The sequence below is a fragment of the Muntiacus reevesi genome, chromosome 18 (genome assembly GCF_963930625.1).
Source record: "Muntiacus reevesi chromosome 18, mMunRee1.1, whole genome shotgun sequence".
Lineage (NCBI taxonomy): Eukaryota > Metazoa > Chordata > Mammalia > Artiodactyla > Cervidae > Muntiacus > Muntiacus reevesi.
The window spans coordinates 12568590-12589954 of record NC_089266.1 but is presented as its reverse complement, the minus strand read 5'-3'; the positions used below and the strand labels follow the sequence as shown (position 1 = coordinate 12589954).

The window sequence follows — 21365 nt, the reverse complement described above, 5'->3', positions numbered from 1 at the left end:
AGAACTGCGCCTGGAAAATAAAGCACTAGGGTGTGTCCATCAAAAACCAAGCAGTTCACGGGAATCTCAGGAATGGGCATTTCTCTCTCCTAACCTGGGGTTGGGGGGGGGGTCACAGGTCAGCAAAACATTCGAGGGTATTCCGAGTCCCAAAACCTTAAAATATTCCCCTTTAAAACTTTTTTTTTTTAACTATAGTTTTTGGTGCATACCGCTCTTTTACAACTTGCTGTCAGTTAAATTCAGGAGGTCCTATCTGGCTGCCAGATTAATACATTATTCAAATCTGTGTCAGCACCTCCTCTTGGAAAAACATTTTCAAGGGACTTCCATGGTGGTTAGGGTGGTTAAGAATCTGTCTTGTAGTGCAGTGGGTGCTGGCTCCATCCTTGGTCAGGGAACTAAGCCCAAGTGCCCCAACTACTGAAACCCATGCACCACAACTGGTAAGTCTGTGTGACTCAAGGAAAGATCCTGGATGCCACAACTAATACCCAAGGCAGCCAAATTAATTACTTAAAAAAGAAAACATTTTCAATTAGCAACTTAAAAGAATTTAGGTTGTCACTTATATTTTGTAAATGTTCTAAAAGTATAATGCAATATCATCATGTGTGGAAAAGGCAAGTTACAATTATTTAATTCATCAAAGGGTTTCCCAGGTGGCTCAGATGGTAAAGAATCCACCTGCAATGCAGGAGACCCCTGGGTTCTATCACTGGGTTGGCAGGATCCCCTGGAGAAGGGGAAGAAAGTGAAAGTCAATCAGTCCTCTCTGACTCTTTATGACACCATGGATTATACACAATCCATGGAAGTCTCCAGGCCAGAATACTGGAGTGGGTAGCCTTTCCCTTCTCCAGCAGATCTTCCTGACCCAGGAATCGAACCGGGGTCTCCTACATTGCAGGCAGATTCTTTACCAACTGAGCTATCTGTTCCATGAACAGAGAAGCCTGGTGGGCTGTGTGTAGTTAGTGTCCAGGTTTCCCCAAAGGTCTGTTCATTTTAGTTTCAATCTGGATCTGAATAAGGTTCACTGTTTCATTAGTCTGTATTTCAATTGGTTTGTGTGTTTCTTTCTTTTACAAAAATTTTGTTTCTAAAAATAAAATTAGTCTCACTTAGGAGTTCCCAGTTCTAAAGTTTTGGGGGTTTGTTTGTTAAATCTTCAGGTTCCATTCACATACCCCTATCTCTCCTTGCATATCATTGTTAAAAAATCAGGTTGCTCCATGGACGGAGGAGCCTGGTAGGCTACAGTCCATGGGATTGCAAAGTCTACACGATTGAGCAATTTCACTTCTCAGATTGTTTGACTGCAGGGTTTTCAGCAATTGCTGACTGCATCCATGTGTAGTTCTTTAGCATACTCTTGTTCTGAATTTTCAGTAAAGCATAGCAGGATCTTAGTTCCTGGACCAGGGTCAAACTTGTATCCCCTTTATTGGGAGCACAGAGTCTCAACCATTGGACTGCCAGGGAAATCCCAGGGAAAGACTACTTGCTAGGTGGTGTTGTGAAATCCCTCAGGCAGTTCTAGAGCCTGTCCTTTTGTGATGTTAATTTGCAACCATTGATGAGATGGCCTAGTTTCTTTAGGTTGATGTTTTAATCCTACCATTTCTTCATTAGCAGGACTGCTTCCATAATGAGAAATTTATTTTACTATTTGGTTATTCTGTTGAATTCTTCTGACAACACTAATAGTCTCTTTCCTTTTTGATACATTTCCTTGTACATTTCCTACTTTAGACCTGACATCTATATCACTGAAGGAACTCTGCTACAAAACCACTTAATGGGTCGCTGGGAAAGGTGGGGGATACTGGGTGCAGCTGGCCAGTGTGTACTATAAGAGCTGAACACTGGAGAAACCCTGTGCACTGTGGATCCAGGACAACAGAACCAGACCGAGAAGAGAAACTCTTCCTCTTGAAGTGTCTCCGGCACCTTCCATTGACAAACCTTAACATCATGCCATAGAGCACAGAAAAAAAAGGGGGGGGCTCAGCTGCATTTTCATAGAACAGGCAATACAGTTTGAATTTAAAACAAAGATGTAATGTATTGATAGCTGGTAAAATGTACAGATTTTATTCACTCAGTCCCCTATTTATGGATTTTGTATTTATTTCCAGTCTTTTGCTCTTACCTATATCCAGCAGGATTTTAATCAAATCAGACATCATTTGTTCTCTCATTTAACATTAACAGAAAGCCAGTGTAGGCTTCATTTTTAAATGGCTTGTACTCTGGTACAAAAGGTTAAGTTATGTCAAGGACTGTAATGCAAAGTGGAATTTTCTGGGTATCAATTCAGTTCTCCCTAAATTCTAAGGAATTACGATCACAAGCAGAGGGGACTTAAAGCAGGTGCTAAGCAATTCAAATGGACCTTCAAGATGGCATGTGATGGGACTTCCCTAGTGGTCCAGTGGTTAACAATCTGCCTTGCAGTGCAAGGGAGACAGGTTCGATCCCTGGTTGGGGAACTAAGATTCCCACATGCCTGCATGCCTCAACTAAGACCCAGCACAGCCAGATAAATAAATATTAAAAAAAAAAAAAAAAAAGATGGCATGTGATCTTACCACAGATGGCATTTCAAGGAAACAGAATGTGAGATGAGGCATCAGGTCAGGGAACCTGCCACATTCAGGCAGAACCTATTTTTGTTACAGCTCAGAGCATAAGCTCTCTGGGTGTGGTTCCCAGAACAGCAGGCACCAGCATGCGTACATTTCAAGCCCTATCCATCGCTGGAATAGATCCAATGGTTTGTGTTTCAAGAGCCCCACCAGGTGATTCTGAACCACAGGCGGAGAGTACATAGAGACTGGTGAAATAGAAAAGTCATCTCCAAATTTTTGACATCGTGCCTATATTGGTAAAACATCTAGGGTTATGCATACCTATGTGTGTTTATTTCTTTATAGACTGTGTATATATCTTAGGTAAATTATAGGACACATGAGAATAGACATAAAAAGTAGGAATACAAGCTCTAGTATGTTCTTCCAGCACTCCATAGATCATCTTGACCATCCCAGTTTGGAGGCAGTGGCTGTGTGATAGAGGCTCTCAGGTTTCAGGTAGGGTCCTTCTCTGTTGGGAAATAGGCAAATCAGAGTCCTGCTTGGGGCCTCATCTAGGGCCCATCTAGAGCGTTTTGGTGGAGAGTGGAGCAGGGAGGCCACCTAAGCGGCCATTTCAAGGTCTTCCTGGAAAAACTGTCTCTTACTACAATCCTCCTTCCCCAACACTGGGGCAAGTTTAGGAGGGGCAGAAAAACTGCCCTCACGAAAATGTGAATTTCCCAGCTACACTGAGTTTTTTGGGGGTCAAGGATCTCTAGGTCTCCCCTACCCTCCTCCACAGTGCCTTGCAGCGCTGTGCAGATTTTTCAACCTGTTGATACTCTTACTGAGTTCGCAATTGAATCTGCAGAGCAAATTGGGAGAATTCACATTTTTACAATAATTTTCCAAACCATGAACAACTATTTTAGTTCTATTTTAATGTTTCCCATTGAAGTTTTTACAGAATCTACCATAATGTTTGTACGTATCCATTGTGAGCTTAAATACATACTTCACGTTTTCTTACCATCTTAAATGGCTGTCTCGTGCTTACAATTTCACCTACCTCTGCGGATCCTCTAAAACTTGTAACCCCAGGCGCTATGTGTTGAGCGCCGGGGCCCGCAAAACCCATGGCAACCTCCGCAATCTCTACTGATTTGTAGCCAACCTCATTCTAGAGCCCCGCCAGTCCTCTCCTCTCGCGGCCTGAATCGAGGCCCCGGAAGTCAGGAGCCGCGCGCCCCGCCCCGCCCCCGAGTCCGGAAGCCTACTGTCCCATCCGCCCCCGCGGGTCCGGAAGTCAGCTGGTCCCTCCCCCAGCTCCGGAAGTTGGCGGCCGGCGGCTTTTGAAGTCGCGAGGTCCCGCCCGTCCCGCCTCCGCGCCTGCAGGTTTGTGTCCGCTGTGAGCGTCGGGGCCGTGCCACGGTTGCGGGTGGGGGGCGCGGGGCGTGCTGGGGGGCGGCTCCCGCAGCCGGGGTCCTTCCGGGAGCGCGGTCTTGGGACCCGGCCCGGGTCGATGCCCCGGGTGCCTGGTAGCGCTCGAGGCGAGGGGGGTGCACAGTGTGGCTGCAAGGGTCAGTGAAGAGTGTCTTAAGTAGCCCGTGCAGGTGACAGGAGTGATCTCGCCCCGCGGGCGGCTGAGTCGCGCGTGAGACAGGCGAAGCCAGTCAAGGGGAGGGAGCCGGGGATATCGCAGGATCTTGGCTTCCTTTGTGTGAATTGAATCCACTCTTTGTTGTCAGAAATTTGACTTAGCTTTACAGAGAATACCTGAAAAGCGACCCAGAACGGGGACCCTGGAGCCAGCATTTTGAACTTATTGCATCGTGCAGGGCAGAATTCTCCACGTGTGGAAGATCAATCCCCTTTGCTGACTGGTTCATTAAGCTGGTGGTCAGACCGTCCAAACCCTCCGCTGGGTGAGGACTGTTGTCTCCGCAGCTGCAGGAGCTGACTTTTTCGGTCAGTGCCTCTCATCAAACCATGCCTCTCATCAAAGAGACTTTCAGTTCTCTTTTTCATAGGCCTGTACAGGGAAATGTGGGTGTTCTGGTACGTTCTGATAGGGTGCCAGAAGTTTGAAGGCTGCTGGGGGCTAACGGTTTCCAAGAGACTAAGGTTTCCAGGTAGGAAGTGGGCAGGTGATGATCAAGTGTTGATGCTTTGTGAGCCAGAGCAGGGGACATAGCCCCAGTGCAACCATTACATCTGCGCAAAGAACCTTCCTTACAGAGGACATGGGTCCCTGGGGGGTTGACTTGCCTGACCACAGAGACTGCAGTCAGCACAGGCTGACTGGTTCCTGAACCTGTGTGGACCTTGTTAGTGGGCAGCTGGGCATCCTGTCCTGGAGAGGAGCTCGGTTCTTATCTGTTAGCAGTGGCCCGAGGGCTGCAGCTGTCTCTTTGTGTCCTTCCCCAGCTGTCCTGGTCTCCTGTTGAAGGTGGTGGCAGCACGTTCCAGGGATGTATATGCAGGTAGAGTCGCGCACCAGCTCCTGCCTCCATCTGAAGAGGGCTCCAGGCATCAGATCCTGGTCCCTGCTGGTTGGTAAGGATGTTCGTATTTCTCAAGTTAAAAATCCAACTTTAAAAAAGGATGAAGATTAAAATTTTCCTTGGTTCTGCTACCCCAAGAAGTAGCAACTATTATGTCTTTCCAGCTTTCACCCTTTTCAAGTGCTTTTACAGAGGGTCAGTCTTGTGTTTTTTCACCATTTAACATCCTTTGGTTAATAGTCTTCATGCGCCTGTGAGGTCCCTGTATTTCGTTTTTTGCTTGCTTTCATACGCCCAGTCTCCCGTATGTGATTTAAGTCAGGGCCTGTGTGATGGAGACAGTGAGGAGTAAGGGTTGGGAGGCCCCTTGTCCTCTATCCCTGTCAATCCCCATTGCCCTGCACTCCCTGGGCAGCTACACGTGTTGATTGGAACTGAGGTGTGAGGGGAGGTGCTGCTGCACCTTTGGCAGCCTGGCTCTGGGCCTTCTTTCCGGGGACTTCTCCTGTTTTGTCTCGTGCAGGGTCGTGATTCTTTACCTGCAGTCTTGTCTTCATTCCACACAATGTGCTGTCAGTGGATGAAACCCACATCAGGTTCCCCTTTCTGGTTCCCCCGTCAGCTCTGGAACCTCAGCATAGACATGTGACCAGTGAATACTGTGACTGATGTAGAACATTCCTGTAAACAGACTTCCTGGTTGTTTCCACAACTTCGGAGCCTGGCGGTTTTCTTGCCCCCTTACTCCTTGTTCTTAGCCATCCCTGGCAACGGGAAGGGGCTGCTTACCTGGGTCTGCGGGTTCGGGGAGGAGGTGGTCTCTGGGCTAGTGGTGGCCCAATGGGAAGGTACCTGTTTTCTCCCCACAGGAATCTTGTCGACTGGCCTGGCTGCTGCCTACTACAGTGGAGGTGAGGAACGTCATCTGCTCCGCCCTGCCCCTAGAAGCTTCCTTAGCTGATTGGAAAATAGAGAAGAAAAGGAAACCCTGTCATTTGTAATCTGATAGGCATGGTTTTGGGGATTGCCCCTGCCTCTAAATGGGGCTTCCCTGGTGGCTCAGATGGTAAAGAATCTGCTTGCATTGTGGGAGACCTGGTTTCTATCCCTGGGTTGGGAAGATCTCCTGGAGAAGGGAATGGCTACCAGCTCTTGCCTAGGAAATGGACAGAGGAACCTGGCAGGCTATAGTCCATGGGGTCATAAGGAATTGGACATGACTGAGCGACTAACACATTCACTTTCTGCCTCTAATGGTTTGCAGGCATGGTCTCACCTTCATGTGCTGGTGTTTCCCCCACAGCTTGCATTCATTTACATCAGCATTTTCATGTCATAAAATATTCAGAAAGGCACTCTGATGTCTGCCTCAGGTCTTGTGGCACGTATAGTCTGTGCTTTCAGCAGCTCCCTGGAAGTAGTCTCTCCTCTCTGCTGTCACACATGGTGCCATGATCGTCACCTCGAGGAGTCACCTAGGTGGAGAGCTGAGGGCAGAGCTGGTGGACCATGTCCTGTCCTGAGTGATAGGGCCCACAGTGATGGCCTTGACAGGGGTGGGGTGTCCTTGGAGGCATGGGCAGTCAGCTGGGCCCCCAGGGGCCACTCCTGCCCAGTGTCTGGGAAGCACCTATTCTGGGAGGAGGCACCCCCTGCAGGCACTTTGACTTTTGCCCCTCTGCCACCTAGCCATCGCGGTCTCCTGTTTGCTCCCCAGATAGTCTGGGCTGGAAGCTCTTCTACGTCACGGGCTGTCTTTTTGTGGCCGTGCAGAACCTGGAGGACTGGGAGGTAAGGCTGATGCAGGAAGGGTACCCAGGCTTTGGGGCTCCTGGGTTACCCTGCAGGGCATGTCAAAGGAAGAAAGACTCCAGGGGCCTAATGCCCTCTACCTCAATCCTGAAATGTGAGCCCAGTGGTTTCTGGCCAGCTAGACTTGGCCCCTGGACATTGCCTTTTTGTGACCATTTGTGGGCCACAGAATCCTCTGAAGCTGCTCTCCTAGATGTTCTAGAAGGGCGAGGCCACCTCCCTCGCCTCCGTTCTGTCCTTCCTCATGTGTCCTTTGGGTTGCTTGGCCCCAGTATTGTTCCCTGACCTGTTCCCTCATTTGATGACCTTATCCTCAGTGCTCACCTCTCTCAACTGTGGAGAGAAGTACCTGCTTCTCTTTACACCCGAGACCCTGGAGGGGTCCGGCTGCAGGAGTCTGGGGTTCTGACTGGGATGGGAAGGAAGAGGGCTGCCTCCTTGAGTGTCTGCTCTGGGGAGGGTGGGGACAGAGTTGGCGAGTTTGCGTGTATTGGACTGGCGCACAGGCCAGCAGCCAGATGACCACCTTGTGGCTGATCTAGGAAGCGGTCTTCAACAAGAGCACCGGGAAGGTAGTGCTGAAGACATTCAGCTTGTATAGGAAGCTGCTGACTCTCTGCAGAGCAGGCCATGACCAAGGTAAGGCATGAGGAGTGAACAGGACATGGTTTACTCTGGGGTGGATGGAAGGCAGTGAGAGTTTGTGTGACCTGGGAAGGGGAAGCTGGCTGCTCGGTCACCGGAGCTGTGTCCTGCCTCGTGGATGCTATGTGTACCCAGATGTGCCCTGGACCAAAGAAAATTGCTGGGCAGCCCCCAGCTCAGTGACTGACCATTAGAGACCAGGAAGGAATTTTCCAGCAGTTAAGGAAAATGAGGCAGAAAGCTGGGCAGTACCATGCTTAGCCATCCCCTGACATGTTAGACTGAGAGAACAGGTGGGCTTTTCAACGCAATAGGCCTGCCGGATGTTTCCTCTCTCTCAGACTGGATGTTAACTGGCAGTCACACGACCCTGTGCTGTGGTCACTTCCTGTGACATCTAATGTTGGGTCCCAGCATCCTCTGGGCCTCCGACCTGGAGTGACACGGGCTCCTTCATGACAAGCAGGCTCTAATCCTCTGCACTGTGTCCCCAAAGCCACTGTGCCAGCATCCAGGATAGAGGGGCAGGGTGGGCGGGGGACATGGCCACTGACCTGGCCCCGCCCACAGTGGTGGTCCTGCTCAGTGACATCCGGGACGTGAACGTGGAGGAGGAGAAGGTCCGGTACTTCGGGAAGGGCTATGTGGTGGTGCTTCGGTTCGCCACAGGCTTCTCCCACCCCCTCACCCAGAGTGCTGTCATGGGCCACCGCAGGTAAGCCAAAGACAGGGGCGATGGGCCACGGCTGCCCACTATGCCCTTGCCCCCAAGCATAGTGGCCCTCATAAGGGACTGTGGCAGGACAGAGAGAGAGGATTCAGGAACATGGAGGAGGTGGGGCTTGGGGAGACAGGCATGGTACCACCTGCTAGGGAGTATCAGGGGTCCCTGAAGGGATAGAGAGGGGAGGGGCACATCAGGGGTGCATGGAGGCCTGGGTTAAGGTCAGGTGAGGGTGGGGACCAGGATGTAAGGTGTGCGGTCCTGGCGGGGAACCCTAGAGGGTGATGCCTGTGAGGAGACTGGCGTGGTCTTCTGGCTCCTGCTGGGAGGCCAGGACCTCTGCCACGGTGACCTGTCCTCCCTCCTGGTGCCGGCCTGGACCAGCGATGTGGAAGCCGTTGCCAAGCTTATCACTACTTTCCTGGAGCTGCACCGCCTGGAGAGTCCCGTGGAGCTGTCTCAGAGCAGTGACAGTGAGGCCGACGGCCCGGGAGACCAGAGCTGACCTCCATGGTGCCCCTCAGCATGGTTCTGATGGAGCCCCAGCAGGACTGATGGGCCGCCTTCGAGTCCTCCTCCTCGGCTCTTGGCTGTGTCCCTGGCAGCCCCAGGGCAGGACCCTCAGCCATTCCTGCTGCTTGCTTCTGTCCTCCAAGCGAAACCACAGTGGGACCTTCTCTGCAGGCTGATCGGCCTCTTCCTGGAATCAGACAGCCTGCTGGGGCAATAGCCTGGTGTGGACAGGCCAGACCTGCCAGCCACGTGGGGCTCAAGGCCTCTGAAATGGGACGGACCCCAGGATCCCAGGGCACGACGTGTCGGACTGAGTTCTCTGGGTCAGGGTCTTGGCCAGAACTCGGTCCTGCAGGTTGCAACAAGGTTTCGGCAGGCGGGTGTGGCTCCTGACTGGGTCAGCCTCTGAGGATGCTCTCTGCCTGTTGTTCCTGCGAATCCCAGTTCCTGCCCTGCTCCCCATGTTCATCCCTCCCACCAGCCAGACATCCTCAGTGGTTGGAAGTGAGGTGCTCACCCGCGAGGTCCTGGTGCTCAGGGTGGATACCAAGGGGCCCATTTGCTTGGTGTGCTGTTGCCATAGTGAGGCCTCTACAACCCCAGATGGCTCATCTCGAGTCCAACTGAGGCAGGAATCAGATGGTGGGCTCCAGGTTAGACATTCACAACTGGCCTCCTGTTTGCATTTCATGGGGTAGGAAGATGGGCTTCAGGATGTATACCTACAACTAGGAACTTGTATTTCCTGAGACAAGAGATAGGTGGGTTCCAAGTAAGGCATTTAACTTTCCCAGGTGCAGAGCCATTTTGTGGGGCAGAAAGAAATGGGCTTCAGGATGTATAGGTACAACTAGCCTCCTCTTTGCTCTCCACAATGGAAATAACAGAAACAGGGTAAATAGTGTTTGTCTCTTTTAAACACCTTAAGGGAATAGTCATGCAAGGACAAAGAGGGGCAAAACCCTGTTTTGAGTAAAGGATTAAGGGATGTCCACTCCTTCCTTTTGGGACAAGGGAGACACTGCATATATGCAGAAAGGTTCCTTGGGGGTCAAAAGTCAGGGGATAATGCAGGCCATAATGAGTTTTGCTCCTCCCAGAAGCCTTCAGTTGGAGATCCATCTTGGCTGAGAGGTGCAGGCACACCCTGGGGAGTGTCTCAGGGTGGACCAGGTGTGGAAAAGAAATCAGATAACTGGCTGAAGGTAAATACCCGAAGAACTGACCTATATACATGACTTAACCACCTCTTTACAGCGTTCCTCCTTCTGAGGGGGACACCCGCACCCTTTCTCTCTGGGTGTGCATCTCTGCCTTGCTTCTCTCCTAACAAACCAGTTCTTTGCGCTCTTCCGCTTGTTATTATGTCTCAATAAACGTACCTGCATTAACAATTTTTGCCTCCTTGATAAATGCATTTTTCACCAGGGGCAAAGATCAAGGGAAAACCAGCTTCTAGCCTTTTAGCCCTTGCTGGTCTGGTGGCCAGGATTGCTGGTTCTCATCCGGGATACCAAGGTTCAATTCCTGGGTATTAAGGGAATTAAGATCTCACCTCATACCACCGCTCACTGCTGCCTCACCCAGATCACAATCAGTATTGCAGCTGGGCTCTCACAGGGAGGGTAACCTCCTGCCCCTGCCCCAAGTGTAGGCAGAGGTTTTCTCTTTAGTTCAGTTGCTCAGTCGTGTCCGACTCTTTGCGGCCCCATGAATCGCAGCACACCAAGCCTCCCTGTCCATCACCAACTCCCGGAGTTTACTCAAATTCATGTCCATTGAGTCACTTAAAAACTTGCACCCATCCTTTGGAACCCATATTCCCAGCTTATCTCAAACCCTGGTGGTTGGGCCTGTTTGTATGTGGCCAGAATGGGCCAGGCTCATGACTGCCCCTCAGCAGGGCCTGGGCAGCTGGCTGCAGCCACCCCCATGGAATCTGAGTGCCAGTCACACTGACCCTCACCTGCGCTGTTGGTTTTCTGCTTTCTCTGAAACCAGGTTCCTCCAAGGTATAGCATGTGCCAAGAGCATCTCGGGGAATCCACAAGGCTTGCACTGGGAATGACCTGGTAGACCCATAGACCCAGGGTTCTGAGGCTGCCTGGGTGAGAGCAACTTGAGGGAACTCCAGAGAAAGGAGATCCTCTCCTTTCTAAGTAATGGCTGCCAGCCAAACCTATGGGGACACAGTCACTTAAACATGCCAAAGTTAGGTTTCCAAATGGTTAAGTCTGGAGTGCTTTTCTCTTAAAAGGTGTGACAGGCTGTACACTGGTTTCTGGTGTGTCCATCCCAGGACTGGAGGAGGCTCCAGGACCAGAGGGATAGTGTTTGGCTGACTCTTCTCCCTGGGAGCTGGGTTGGGCGAGAAGGGTCTCCAGGGCATTGTGAGGGCCCCACTGTAAGCAGCCCGGGCCAGAGTAGTAATGAATCCTTTTGAATTCCTAGTAGCATGATTTCTGGATTCCACTCTCCTTTTTATTTCAAAAGAAAGTTCTGATGCTGACCACTGCACAGGCCCAGGGGGCCTTTTCCTTCCATATTTACTCTGTGGCTGCTGCCCGCTGGCATGGCTGTCCAGGACTCAGGAGGGGCACATGGGGCCGGGTGCAGCTAGACAAGGGTGCTGGGCTGCTGAAAGCCTGTTCTTGGCCTCTCCCCTCAGGGGTCCTGACCTGAGTCCTGCCTGGGGCTGGCTGCCTCACCCAGGTCCTGTAGCAGAGCCTGCAGCCGCCGCAGGCTGGGGTGCACGTTCTCCTCCAGCCACTCCTCCACCGTGTCCGGGTAGAAGACACGCTGCATGGCAGCCTCCAGCTCCCCTGCGAGGGTGTTCCACCTGGCCAGGAGACTGAGAACCAGTGAGACAGTGAGCCTGCCCAGTGAGGGCCCTGGGGCATATCTCATAGCCTCCAGAACCCCACAGGTCAGGACATCCTGGGCTTCAGTTTACTCATCCATGGAACTGAGCCCTTTGCACCAGCCTCATAAGGTTGTTGGGAATCAATCAGTGACTGTCAGTTTGACCTCTGAAACTAGCAGGCACTTCACAACTGGCTGGCAGGGTTTTTCTTGGTGCCTGAACCTGCTGTGACAGTTGAAGGCATCTTATACTCAGTGGGGACAGTCTGTGTTGGCCTCTGCTCACAGAGCTGGGGGAGCGGTGGGGAAGGCAGGCTGGGACCCTGTCCCCGTGGTGACACATGCGGCCACAGCCCTAGGCAGTCTGGTCCTACCAGGAGCCCTGGACCTGGCTCGGGGCGTCTGGTGACCCTCAACCCTCCCAGGCAGGAATGCCCCAGCTTCTCTAACACCTAAGGGCACAGCTGATTCAGTCAGGTCACCCAGGAGTCGGTGGCTGGGATACCTAGTCAGCTCATCCAGAAGGTTACCAGTGCGCAGTGGAGGGTGGGCAGCCCTGGGGATGGACACAGCAGGGTGGGCTGTGGGCTACCTGAGTGCCTGGGGCTGGATGTGCTCGATCATGACGGGATGGATGAGCTTCCTCCTGCGATGGTAGGGGCTGAACCAGCCGGTCACGTACCTGCAGTGGAGTGGGGGCCGGGGGGCAGGGGGCAAATAGACACACATAGGTGGGTGCACTGTGGCTCATAAGGCAGCCTCAGTGGTTGTAAAATAAGACCTTTGAAAATCTGGTAGAGACTTTTAAAAGTTGTTTTCCACCCAGGAAGCTTCCCTGCAGTATTAGCTGGCCCTTGCCCTGCCAGGAGGTGGTGGGGGTCACGCCCCTGCCTGCTCACCTGTCCCTCTCCAGCAGCGCGTCCACGGAGCTGCACAGATGGAGGCTGATTTGTATGATGAGGGCCAGGATGTCGCTGCCAGGGAAGGAGCCAGCACCCTCACTGCACAGGGAGCCGACATACTGAGGAAGGGCCCAAATGTGAGGGGAGAGGCAGGGCAGGGGCTGAGGGTGTTACCTCCTAAAATCCATTTCCTCCAGGCTCGAAACCCCAAGAAAGTTCTCCACTCTTGCTTTGACATTTTCAGCAAAGTCTCCTGAAACCAACCATAGATGGAGGTCAGAGGGGCCTCTGGAGGAGGTGGCCTGGACCCTGTGCTGGCTGGACCTCCCGGCCTTTGGGCACGGGTGGTGGGCAAAGTAGTCGAGAAGGACCACTGGCCAGGTCCAGCCACACACATGCTGACTTCAGGGATGGATGAGCCCAAGGCCACTGCAGCCTGGCGGGAAGCTTAGAAAAGGGTAGAGTCCCAGTATCTGTCCTTCCACATCCTTGTGGTTCAGCATAATCCTAAGTGTGTTCATTATTCAGTCCTCACTTTCTTCAACCATCTTAACATCTTTCTGCTCCAACACCACATACATCATCAATTAAATTCCCACCTTGTCTCGAATGGGAGTTTACATAACCAGGGCTTCGCCATCAAGCATGTCTGCTGGTTTCTTCCATCTCTAAGCATCTCTGCCTGCACCTGGCTGCTCCCACGAGAACCAGAAGTGAGGGAGCTGCCCTCGCTGGGGGCCACACCCACTGACTGGGCACTCAGGATATTTACACAGTGAGGATGGGCCCTTTCCTGCACCCTGTCCATGATAAGCTTTCTTGTGGGCTCCCTCTGCCTGAGGGGCCCGTCCCCCTACCTTCCTGGCCTCTGTCCTGGGTTTAGGCTTGAAGACCCAGGCTGCACTGGGGTGGGTGGGCAGGTGAATCAGGGCCATGGTGTGTTCCCCTCACCCTCAATGGTTGGAAGACCACAGTCCAGCCAGTGGAGGTGGCAGTTGGAGGCCCCGGGACTTGGCTTCCTGGGAGGAGCAGGGGACCATACCGTGCAGCAGCGCCTGCAGACAGACGGCCAGGGACGGGATTCCCACGGGCAGCAGCTCGCACAGTACGGAGAAGTGGTCATACCTAAGTACGCGGGAGAGAGACTCAGCGGATGCTCGGGCATGAGCCACCACGAGACAGGACAGGGATCAAGAAGCTTCTGCTACTTCCTGAGCTTCCTTGGTTTTGTGGGTGTGCAGCGGGCAGTCACACTCGGATCCCACCCTGAGAACCTGCCTGCGCTTAACGCTCTGTAGCTGCCACCTTGAAATTCTTGGGAGTTCATCTCTGACTCAGCTCTGTGAGGGCAGCTGACGGTCAGCAGTCAGCCCCGCCTCCAACTGCCTCCCGTGGGGTCAGGGCCTCCTGCCCTTGGTGTCGGGGTTACCTGGCCTCCCCCTCAGCATGGGACCTGAGGCCAGGACTTGCTTAGGACAGGGGTTAACTTGTAACTCTACTTTTCAGATGGTGTGAAATTCTGAATGAGCTGGGTCTGTCTTCACGCCTCTCCCAAAGTGGCCGGGGTGGTGTGAACACGCAGAGCCACGCATGGTGCAGACAGAACATGCACCAGGAGGGCCAGTGCCCCGGGGCGCTAACACCCTGAGCCGCATCCCCTCAGCAGTGTGGTGTGGGGGGCTTGACCTCAAGGGGCTTGTTTTGTGCGACTGGTCCTCCCACACCCTCCTCAGAGTGCTGGTTGCTTCCCCTTGACAGAAGGAGAGAACTGAGGCCCAGACTGGATGGGCTGAGGAGGGCCATGTGTCCTGAGTGACGGGAGCCACTTCGACCCTACTGAGGGCATCCCTGGGGCCCATGTGGCCTCACCTCTGCCAGCCAGTCAGGATGATGCCCCGCAGCGTGTCCGCTGGCACGCTGCCTGCCACCTGCAGCCACTGCAGGTGGTTTCTGAGGTGGTACTCGATGGGGGTCAGGCTCTGGTTCACTCCTGTGGCCCCCTTGAAGGCGCTGGCGGCCCAGAGCCAGGAGAAGCCGCTCTTCCGGTACTTCTCCACAAGGAGCGCTGGGTGAACAAGTAAGAAGTGTGAGTGGCAGGCCCTGAGGAGGTGCAGCTGCGAAGCCTGGGACACTCGCTTGTCTGGGTGGAAAACCAAGAGGAGCCCATGACCGGCAGGCTCCGTTCTGGTACTGACCTTTGCCGTGGATGTCCAGGTCAGCCCCGTAGTCCCAGAGCACAGGCTCCATCAGCTGTGGTACCCTCGACCCTGGGAGTGGAGAGAGGCCATAAGGGTGAGTCCCTTCAGCCCTCCTTTCTTGCATTAAAATGGATTTAAGTACAGACTCGGTACTGCACTAAGCGTTTGGTTATAAACGCTGCAGCCGCCAGGCCAGTCAGCTCTGGAAGTGACTGGACACTGCTGGAGCTGCTAGGGCCGAGCCCCAGGCCAGCAGCCCCAGAACTCCCTCAAGAGAGGGAGTTGCACTGTCTGCATGCGGGGCAGGCCCAGGTGCAGCAGGAATGCACCGCTAAGCGGACTTATTTATAGTGAATTAAAACCTAAGTGGCCACATGTGGTAATGGTTGCAGCCAGGACACCTGGACCTTGCAGAAGCATTTGTGGCAATCTCCGCGTCTCACCCCAGAGCCTCAGGCTGGGCCTTGCTGGGCTTGGTGGGGGCCTCTGCGTCCCTCGACCAGCCAGTGTGAACCTCAGTGGAGGCCCCTACAGGGCTGGCCATGCAGGCGTGTGGGGCTGAGGGCCCCAGAAGCACTGGATGCTCTCATGGTCTGCTGGGGGCCGCTGCTCTGCAACCCATCCCTTGCTCCTGACGGTCGATGCCCCCCCAGGGCCTCATGCTACCCTCCAGGTCAGTCTCTCACAACCACCCTCCTGCAAGACCTTTTAGGGAAATAGCACTGTCATATGAGAAACACGTGAAAGTGGCCCTAATAATGGAGTGGTCTGGAACTAGAAGCTTCAGTGCAGCTCTATGACAGGGTCTAGGTCTCTCCTGAGCAGCTGGGGGCTCGGAGCACTCGGCTTCCACCCCTCGTGGCACCAGGAAGCCCCACTGCCGAGTGTGACCTGCAGCACCACCACCCCCCGCCCGCCAGGGCCGCGCTCCACCAACCTGAGAGCTGGTCCTCGGGGATGTCCCGCAGCATGTCGTCCCACATCAGGGGTGTTGTGGTGGGGTGCCGGGCCCGCACATGGCTGGCCACCGCCTCCATGTGGGACAGACACAGCTTTGCTTTGCTGTTGGGCTCCTGCTGCAACCACTGTCTTGAGGTCTCACCCTCTCCAAGGTAGTAGACCTAGGAGGAGACACAGGTGGGTTGGCCCCAGGACCATACATTCTCACCCATGGGTTCACGCTGTGGCCTGGGAGAATCTCAGGGCAGCTGCCCGTGGGGAGGAGGCAGTGAAGGGTGCCCCTGCCTTCTGCACTGACACCCAAACTCAGCTCAAAGACTCCCTTGAGCCTGGGCACAGGAGCACCACAGGAGCCAGAAGGTAAAAATGACCAGATGTCCAGCAATACAAGATGGATAAACAGAGTGTGGCCTGTCCACACGCTAGAATATCACTCAGCTGCCATGTAGATGAATGAAGCTGGAGAAGGTGAATGCATGCATGCAGCAGCATTTAATTTATGGGGTGCTGGGGCGGGGGGATAATGCAGAGGTGGAAAGGAGATATGGCTGCAGAGGCAGAAGGCGAGGGGGTGGGGAGATGAGAGGCCCTGCACTAGGCAGGGATGAGGGCTGCACAACACTGAGAATGACTAAAAAGTTACTGGATTGTTCACTTTCAATTGCTTTCAGTGGTAAATTCTATCTTACGTGTATTTTATTTTAAAAAAAAGTTTTTTTTTGAAGAGGATCAAACTCTGGAATAAAATGTCCACAAACCACTGTCCCAGCTCAGATGCCTGAGCTTAGACAAGCAGAGGTCTTTGGGTCACTGCTCGGTGACTTGTAGTCTTCCTAAGACCCTGTGTTTCTTGAGGACAAGGTGGGGCACCCCTGGGAACTGCCTTTCCAGCCAGTACTCCATGATCCTAAAGTGGGATTTCCTTTCTCTAACTGTCTAAAACTGCACTGTTTCAGGTGGAGAAAACTAACCGGCTCAAACTCAAGGCGACCTTGGCCCCAAAGACATAAACGTGAGGTAACTAGGGGCTGCTCTGCTGTCCCGTGGGTGCCTGAACCCCACTGCACCCTGCTTGGCTCAGCAGGTTTGCCCACAGATCACTTGTCAGCTGGGACCAAGGCCCTCACTGGGGCACATCTCCTCAGCCAGCCTTTCTTTATTCCTGGAGCTACTTTTCTAATTAAGGGAAGATCCCATGAGGTGGGAGCAGGTGACCTTGAGGCGAAGAGAAGGGGCTGCCGCAGACTTGGGGGAGCTGCCTGCTGGCAAGGGGAGGCACCCACCTCGTCACAGCCGACGTGGAGCCACCGGGCGCCCGGGTGCAGCTCCATTACCTGGTCGATCATGGTTCTGACCAGTGCCAGGGACTCCTCTTTGTGGGGGTTCAGGGTATTGGGGAAACGTGCCACTTCCCGGAGGTGAGCAAGAGCCTCATGCTTCAGCACAAACTGCGGGGAGACGATAGGAAAGCTGGCAACCCTGGGGAGACGCTTGCGCCCGAGCTCCCCACAGTTGGGCTCCTGCCCCTGCACGCTACCAGCCTCGTGTCCATTAGAGTTCCCAGAGGGGCCAGCAAGGCTGCCCTGGGCACGAGAGCCAGGGCTCTGAGCAACCTGGCTGCTTGGTCAACAGCCCTTCTCCTTTCCACCTCTAACTGGGCCGAGTAAGAAAGTGGACAAGACAGTCTCACTTCACAGCAGAATTACATCTGGGTGGACTTCTTGCTCACGTGAAGAGGCTGGCAAACTACCCACTCCCCACCACCCTGCCCAACACACACATACACACACACACACAAAACAAGTACAAAGTGGAACCATTTGTCAAAAACAACAATTTCAGGCCTCCAGAAACCAACCAAAGGTGAACAACAAATTGGGAAATGTTTGTTCATGAAAGACTGCCACAACTTTAGGTAAAAACAGATTCTGCAGCTATACACACACACACACACACACACGGGCCCGGGGGGGCTGGGTAGAAAGCAGAAGCCATGGCAGATTGAGCACTGGCTGAGCTCTTAAATGTGGCACCCCAGCCCCTGGGGCACAACGTGGAGCCTTACGGGCTTGGGCACAACTACTGCCCAAACTGCATGGAATCACCAGCTGTCAAGACAGAAGAGTGACCCCCTAAGAGCAAAAACTAAAAACAAAAATAAAAACCCAACAGAGGCATCTGTGGCCACACACAGCTGGGGAGACAGATTAAATCCAGGCAATTTACAACTAACCATAGGGAAAGAAGTCAGATTCACTATAACATATGATCTGAAATGTCCAGTTGTCAACCAAAAATTGAGACATGCAAATAACTGGAAAATGGGATAGACACTCAAAGGAAAAACAAGTCTATGGAAACTGACATTGCGAGGGCCTAGATGCTGTATTTATCAGACAACAGCACCTTAGCTGTTCACAGAGCCTCTCTATGCAGCGCTGAGCTGCTCCCTGCAGGTGGCTGACCCTGCCCGTGCACCCCTCAACCCCACACCCGGGTGTGAGGTAACTTCCCTTCTTCCCACTTACCTCCATGTGCCCAAATGTCTGCACCAAGGGAATGACCTCCAGCTCATTCAGTGTGGCCAGGTGCAGGATCTCTTTGATTTCGGAAGGGCTAGAGAGACAAAGACCACCCTAAGAGGTGCAGGCCAGCCTCCATTTAGGCTCCCAATCCTCGCTTGTCAGGTTCCTGGGGGACTCTACTGAGGAAACCAGTAAGATCACTAACTCTGAAAAGCCCAACAGGCATTCTTAAGTTTTCAGAGAAGACTTCCATGCTACAGTTCAGGAAAACGATGCTCTGTTATGTCATCAAGTAACAGTTAATTTCTTACCAACTATTCTGGCTCAAACTCTACAAGAAGCTAAAGTCATTTTACCAGAAACTGAGCCACACAAGGAATCATAGTCTAGAACAACGGTGGTAAGACAGGGCCTGAGGGTAAATTCACCGCTTGTTTCTGTACAGCCCATGACCTAAGAATGGTTTCAACATTTAAAAATTGTTGAGAATGATCAAGAAAAGAAAAACATTTTGTGACCTGTAAAAACTGTATGGGAGGGCTTCCCTGATGGCTCAGTGGTAAAGAATCCACCTGCCAATGCAGGAGACACGGGTTCGACCCCTGGGTTGGGAAGATCTCCTGGAAATGGCAACCCACTCCAGTATTCTTGCCTGGGAAACCCCATGGACTAGAGAGCCTGGTGGGTTACAGTTCATGGGGTGGCAAAGAGTCGGACGTGACTGAGTGACAAAAGAACAAAAATTGTATGGAATTCATCCTTCAGTGTCCACAAATAGGGTTTTATTGGGTCATAGCCATGCCTATTCATTATTATCACCTGTGGCTGCTTTTATCCCACAAACAGTTGTAACAGAGATGAGATGGGCTGCACAGACTGAAATATCTATTGTCTGGCCCTTTACAGAAAAGACTGGTGACCCCTTTAATAGAATTCCAAGACTAGGTGGAGTGGCTCATCTGAGGCGGTTAGTAACCCCATCTATTGGGGCTTTCCAGGTGGCTCAGTGGTAAAGAATCTGCCTGCCAATGCAGGAAATGCAAGAGACGTGGGTTCGGTCCCCAGGTTGGAAAGATCACCTGGAGTAGGAAATTGCAACCCACTTCAGTATTCTTGCCTGGAAAATTTCCATGGACAGAGGAGCCTAGCAGATTATAGTCCATGGGATTGCAAGGAGTCAGACATGACTGAGCATGCATGCGTTTGTTTATCCATCTACAAGTGGATAAAACCCTTGGAAGGAAGTCGCTGTCAGCACGCCTGAGTGTTCATCCAGGTCAACATCCTGCCACTAAGACCACTGAGGATGCCATCCCAGAAGGGCCCCTGACCACTCTACTCTGAGTTGTCATTTATGAATTCATCTCAATTTCTGTGTTTGAACCATCTCTGAAGTTAACCAGTTTTATAAATGAACTGATTATATAAGGTTCTATCTTTAAATATACCTTTTTCAAGCTTCACTGGAACCCTGGTACCTTTTTCACTTTTAAAAACAAAGGAACAGAACACATTTGTTGTACGAAGAAACACGAATACCTCTGCCATCATACCACATTAATGTTCTGGATCACGCCTTTCCTGTTTCCCATTCACAGGAATGGGAAGTGTGTTGGGAGTTCTGTCACATGGAGCCAAGCGTCCTCCAGAATGGTTAGGCTGCTCTACAGCCCACCAGCGGGAGGCTAGTTTTTGCTCACCCTCGTGGACACAGAGCACTATCATTTTGTTTTAAAAGCGTCTCCAATTTGGTAACCAAAATGGCATTTCATTGTTCTATTATTATCATATACTTCTTTCTTTTGGGGGGGACAAAAATGTTCTTTGTCCAATTTTCCTTTGGGCTATTTGTTATTGATTTACATGGATACCCATAATTTTAAAGCCAAGTGCGGTATGCCCATGACCATGCTATCTGACTTTCCTGATTCTGATCCTTTCCCCATTAATCCTCATTTTTCTGGTGAAGATCCCACCTGGGGCCTTAAAGACCCTCCGTCCTTCTCCTGCATGGACACCTATCAAAGTGTCCTCCATGCATTTCACATCCACAGACAAGACTGAAACATATCACAGCACTTCCTTCTGGGGGATCATTTGTGGTTGTTGTTGCTCAGTCGCTAAGTCATGTCTGATTCTTTGTGACCCCATGGACTGCAGCATGTTAGGCTTCCCTGACCATCACTATCTCCTAGAGCTTGCTCAAACTTTGTCCGTTGAGTCAGTGATGTCTTCCAACCACCTCATCCTCTGTTGCCCACTTCTCCTCCTGCCCTCAATCTTTCCCAGCATCAGGACCTTTTCTAATGTATCAGCTCTTCACATCAGGTGGCCAAAGTATTGGAGTGTCAGCTTCAGTCCTTCCAATGAATATTCAGAGTTGATTTCCTTCACAATTGACTGGTTTGCTCTCTCTGCAGTCCAAGGGACTCTCAAGAGTCTTCTCCAACACCACAGTTCAAAAGCATCAATTCTTTGGCACTCAGCCTTCATTATGGTCCAACTCTTACATCTGTACGTGACTACTGGAAAATTCATAGCTTTGATTATAAGGATGCTTATTTTCTTTTAAACATTTCCAAATTCTCTTCAGTGAATGTGCTTTATTTTTATGATTAAAAACATGCATTTAACAATTCTTATCTCCCCTCCCCTCCCCTCCAGGTTGCTGCCCTGCACATCCCATTTTCTCTACAGAGGCATCGCCCTGCTTGGCAGCTCAGGTACCTGTACGCATGCTTGGCCCTCAGCAGCCTCAGGTGACCCTCATAGGGAAACATGTCTTCATACTCAATGAGGACGCCATTTGCACCCAGGGCACGGAACAGGGGGAAAATCTGGGGAGGAGACAGAAACATCATGAAAAAATGACTATTTGAATGGAAAACGACACACATGCAGGTCACAGACTCATTCTTTCAGCTGATGGACATGGATTATAGCTGATCTTTGGATTGATAATTCTCCTGGAAACTTTCCACCTGATACGTGTACTCTCTGTTATGCCAACTAAACACAAATGCAGTGACATGTTCACTTGACACAGGGACGGGGTTTCTGCATGCTATAGAATAGCAGCTTCCTGGTGGCTTAACTGGGGAGGCAGGGCTGGGCAAGCAGGGTTAGATGGCATCTCATCTG

At 52.1% G+C, this 21365-nt stretch overlaps 2 protein-coding genes and 1 long non-coding RNA gene across 5 annotated transcripts in view; 1 reads left to right on the top strand and 2 right to left on the bottom strand.

Annotated features, from left to right (window-relative positions):
* The first annotated feature begins 5010 nt into the window (after positions 1 to 5010).
* On the top strand, positions 5011 to 10159 carry CYBC1 (cytochrome b-245 chaperone 1). Its single transcript, XM_065910959.1, has 6 exons — positions 5011 to 5135; positions 5953 to 5994; positions 6801 to 6874; positions 7438 to 7534; positions 8111 to 8255; positions 8649 to 10159. The coding sequence occupies exons 1-6, from the start codon at positions 5051 to 5053 to the stop codon at positions 8767 to 8769; spliced, it is 564 nt and encodes a 187-aa protein (XP_065767031.1). The 5' UTR covers positions 5011 to 5050; the 3' UTR covers positions 8770 to 10159.
* On the bottom strand, positions 5130 to 6818 carry LOC136150225 (uncharacterized). The gene is made up of 4 exons (XR_010659755.1): positions 6360 to 6818; positions 5873 to 6040; positions 5623 to 5764; positions 5130 to 5408 (listed from the first exon to the last, which is right to left on the bottom strand). It is a non-coding gene; the product is annotated as an uncharacterized lncRNA (long non-coding RNA).
* Positions 10160 to 11065: 906 nt separating the features above from the next.
* The window catches only part of HEXD (hexosaminidase D), a 15388-nt gene continuing 5088 nt past the window's right edge, over positions 11066 to 21365 (bottom strand). The window contains exons 1-12 of one of the 3 annotated variants that reach the window (XM_065910955.1): positions 20952 to 21061; positions 20523 to 20749; positions 18228 to 18315; positions 16983 to 17147; positions 15677 to 15860; positions 14737 to 14808; positions 14411 to 14606; positions 13584 to 13666; positions 12716 to 12794; positions 12539 to 12640; positions 12232 to 12321; positions 11066 to 11628 (exon numbers count right to left, since the gene is read on the bottom strand). In XM_065910955.1, the coding sequence (XP_065767027.1) occupies positions 11442 to 11628; positions 12232 to 12321; positions 12539 to 12640; positions 12716 to 12794; positions 13584 to 13666; positions 14411 to 14606; positions 14737 to 14808; positions 15677 to 15860; positions 16983 to 17147; positions 18228 to 18233 (1164 nt within the window). In that variant the 5' untranslated portion in view covers positions 18234 to 18315; positions 20523 to 20749; positions 20952 to 21061 and the 3' untranslated portion in view covers positions 11066 to 11441. Of the gene's footprint in view, positions 11629 to 12231; positions 12322 to 12538; positions 12641 to 12715; positions 12795 to 13583; positions 13667 to 14410; positions 14607 to 14736; positions 14809 to 15676; positions 15861 to 16982; positions 17148 to 18227; positions 18316 to 20522; positions 20750 to 20951; positions 21062 to 21365 lie in introns of those variants that run through there. The other 2 variants (XM_065910953.1, XM_065910954.1) reach the window with 2 other exon arrangements.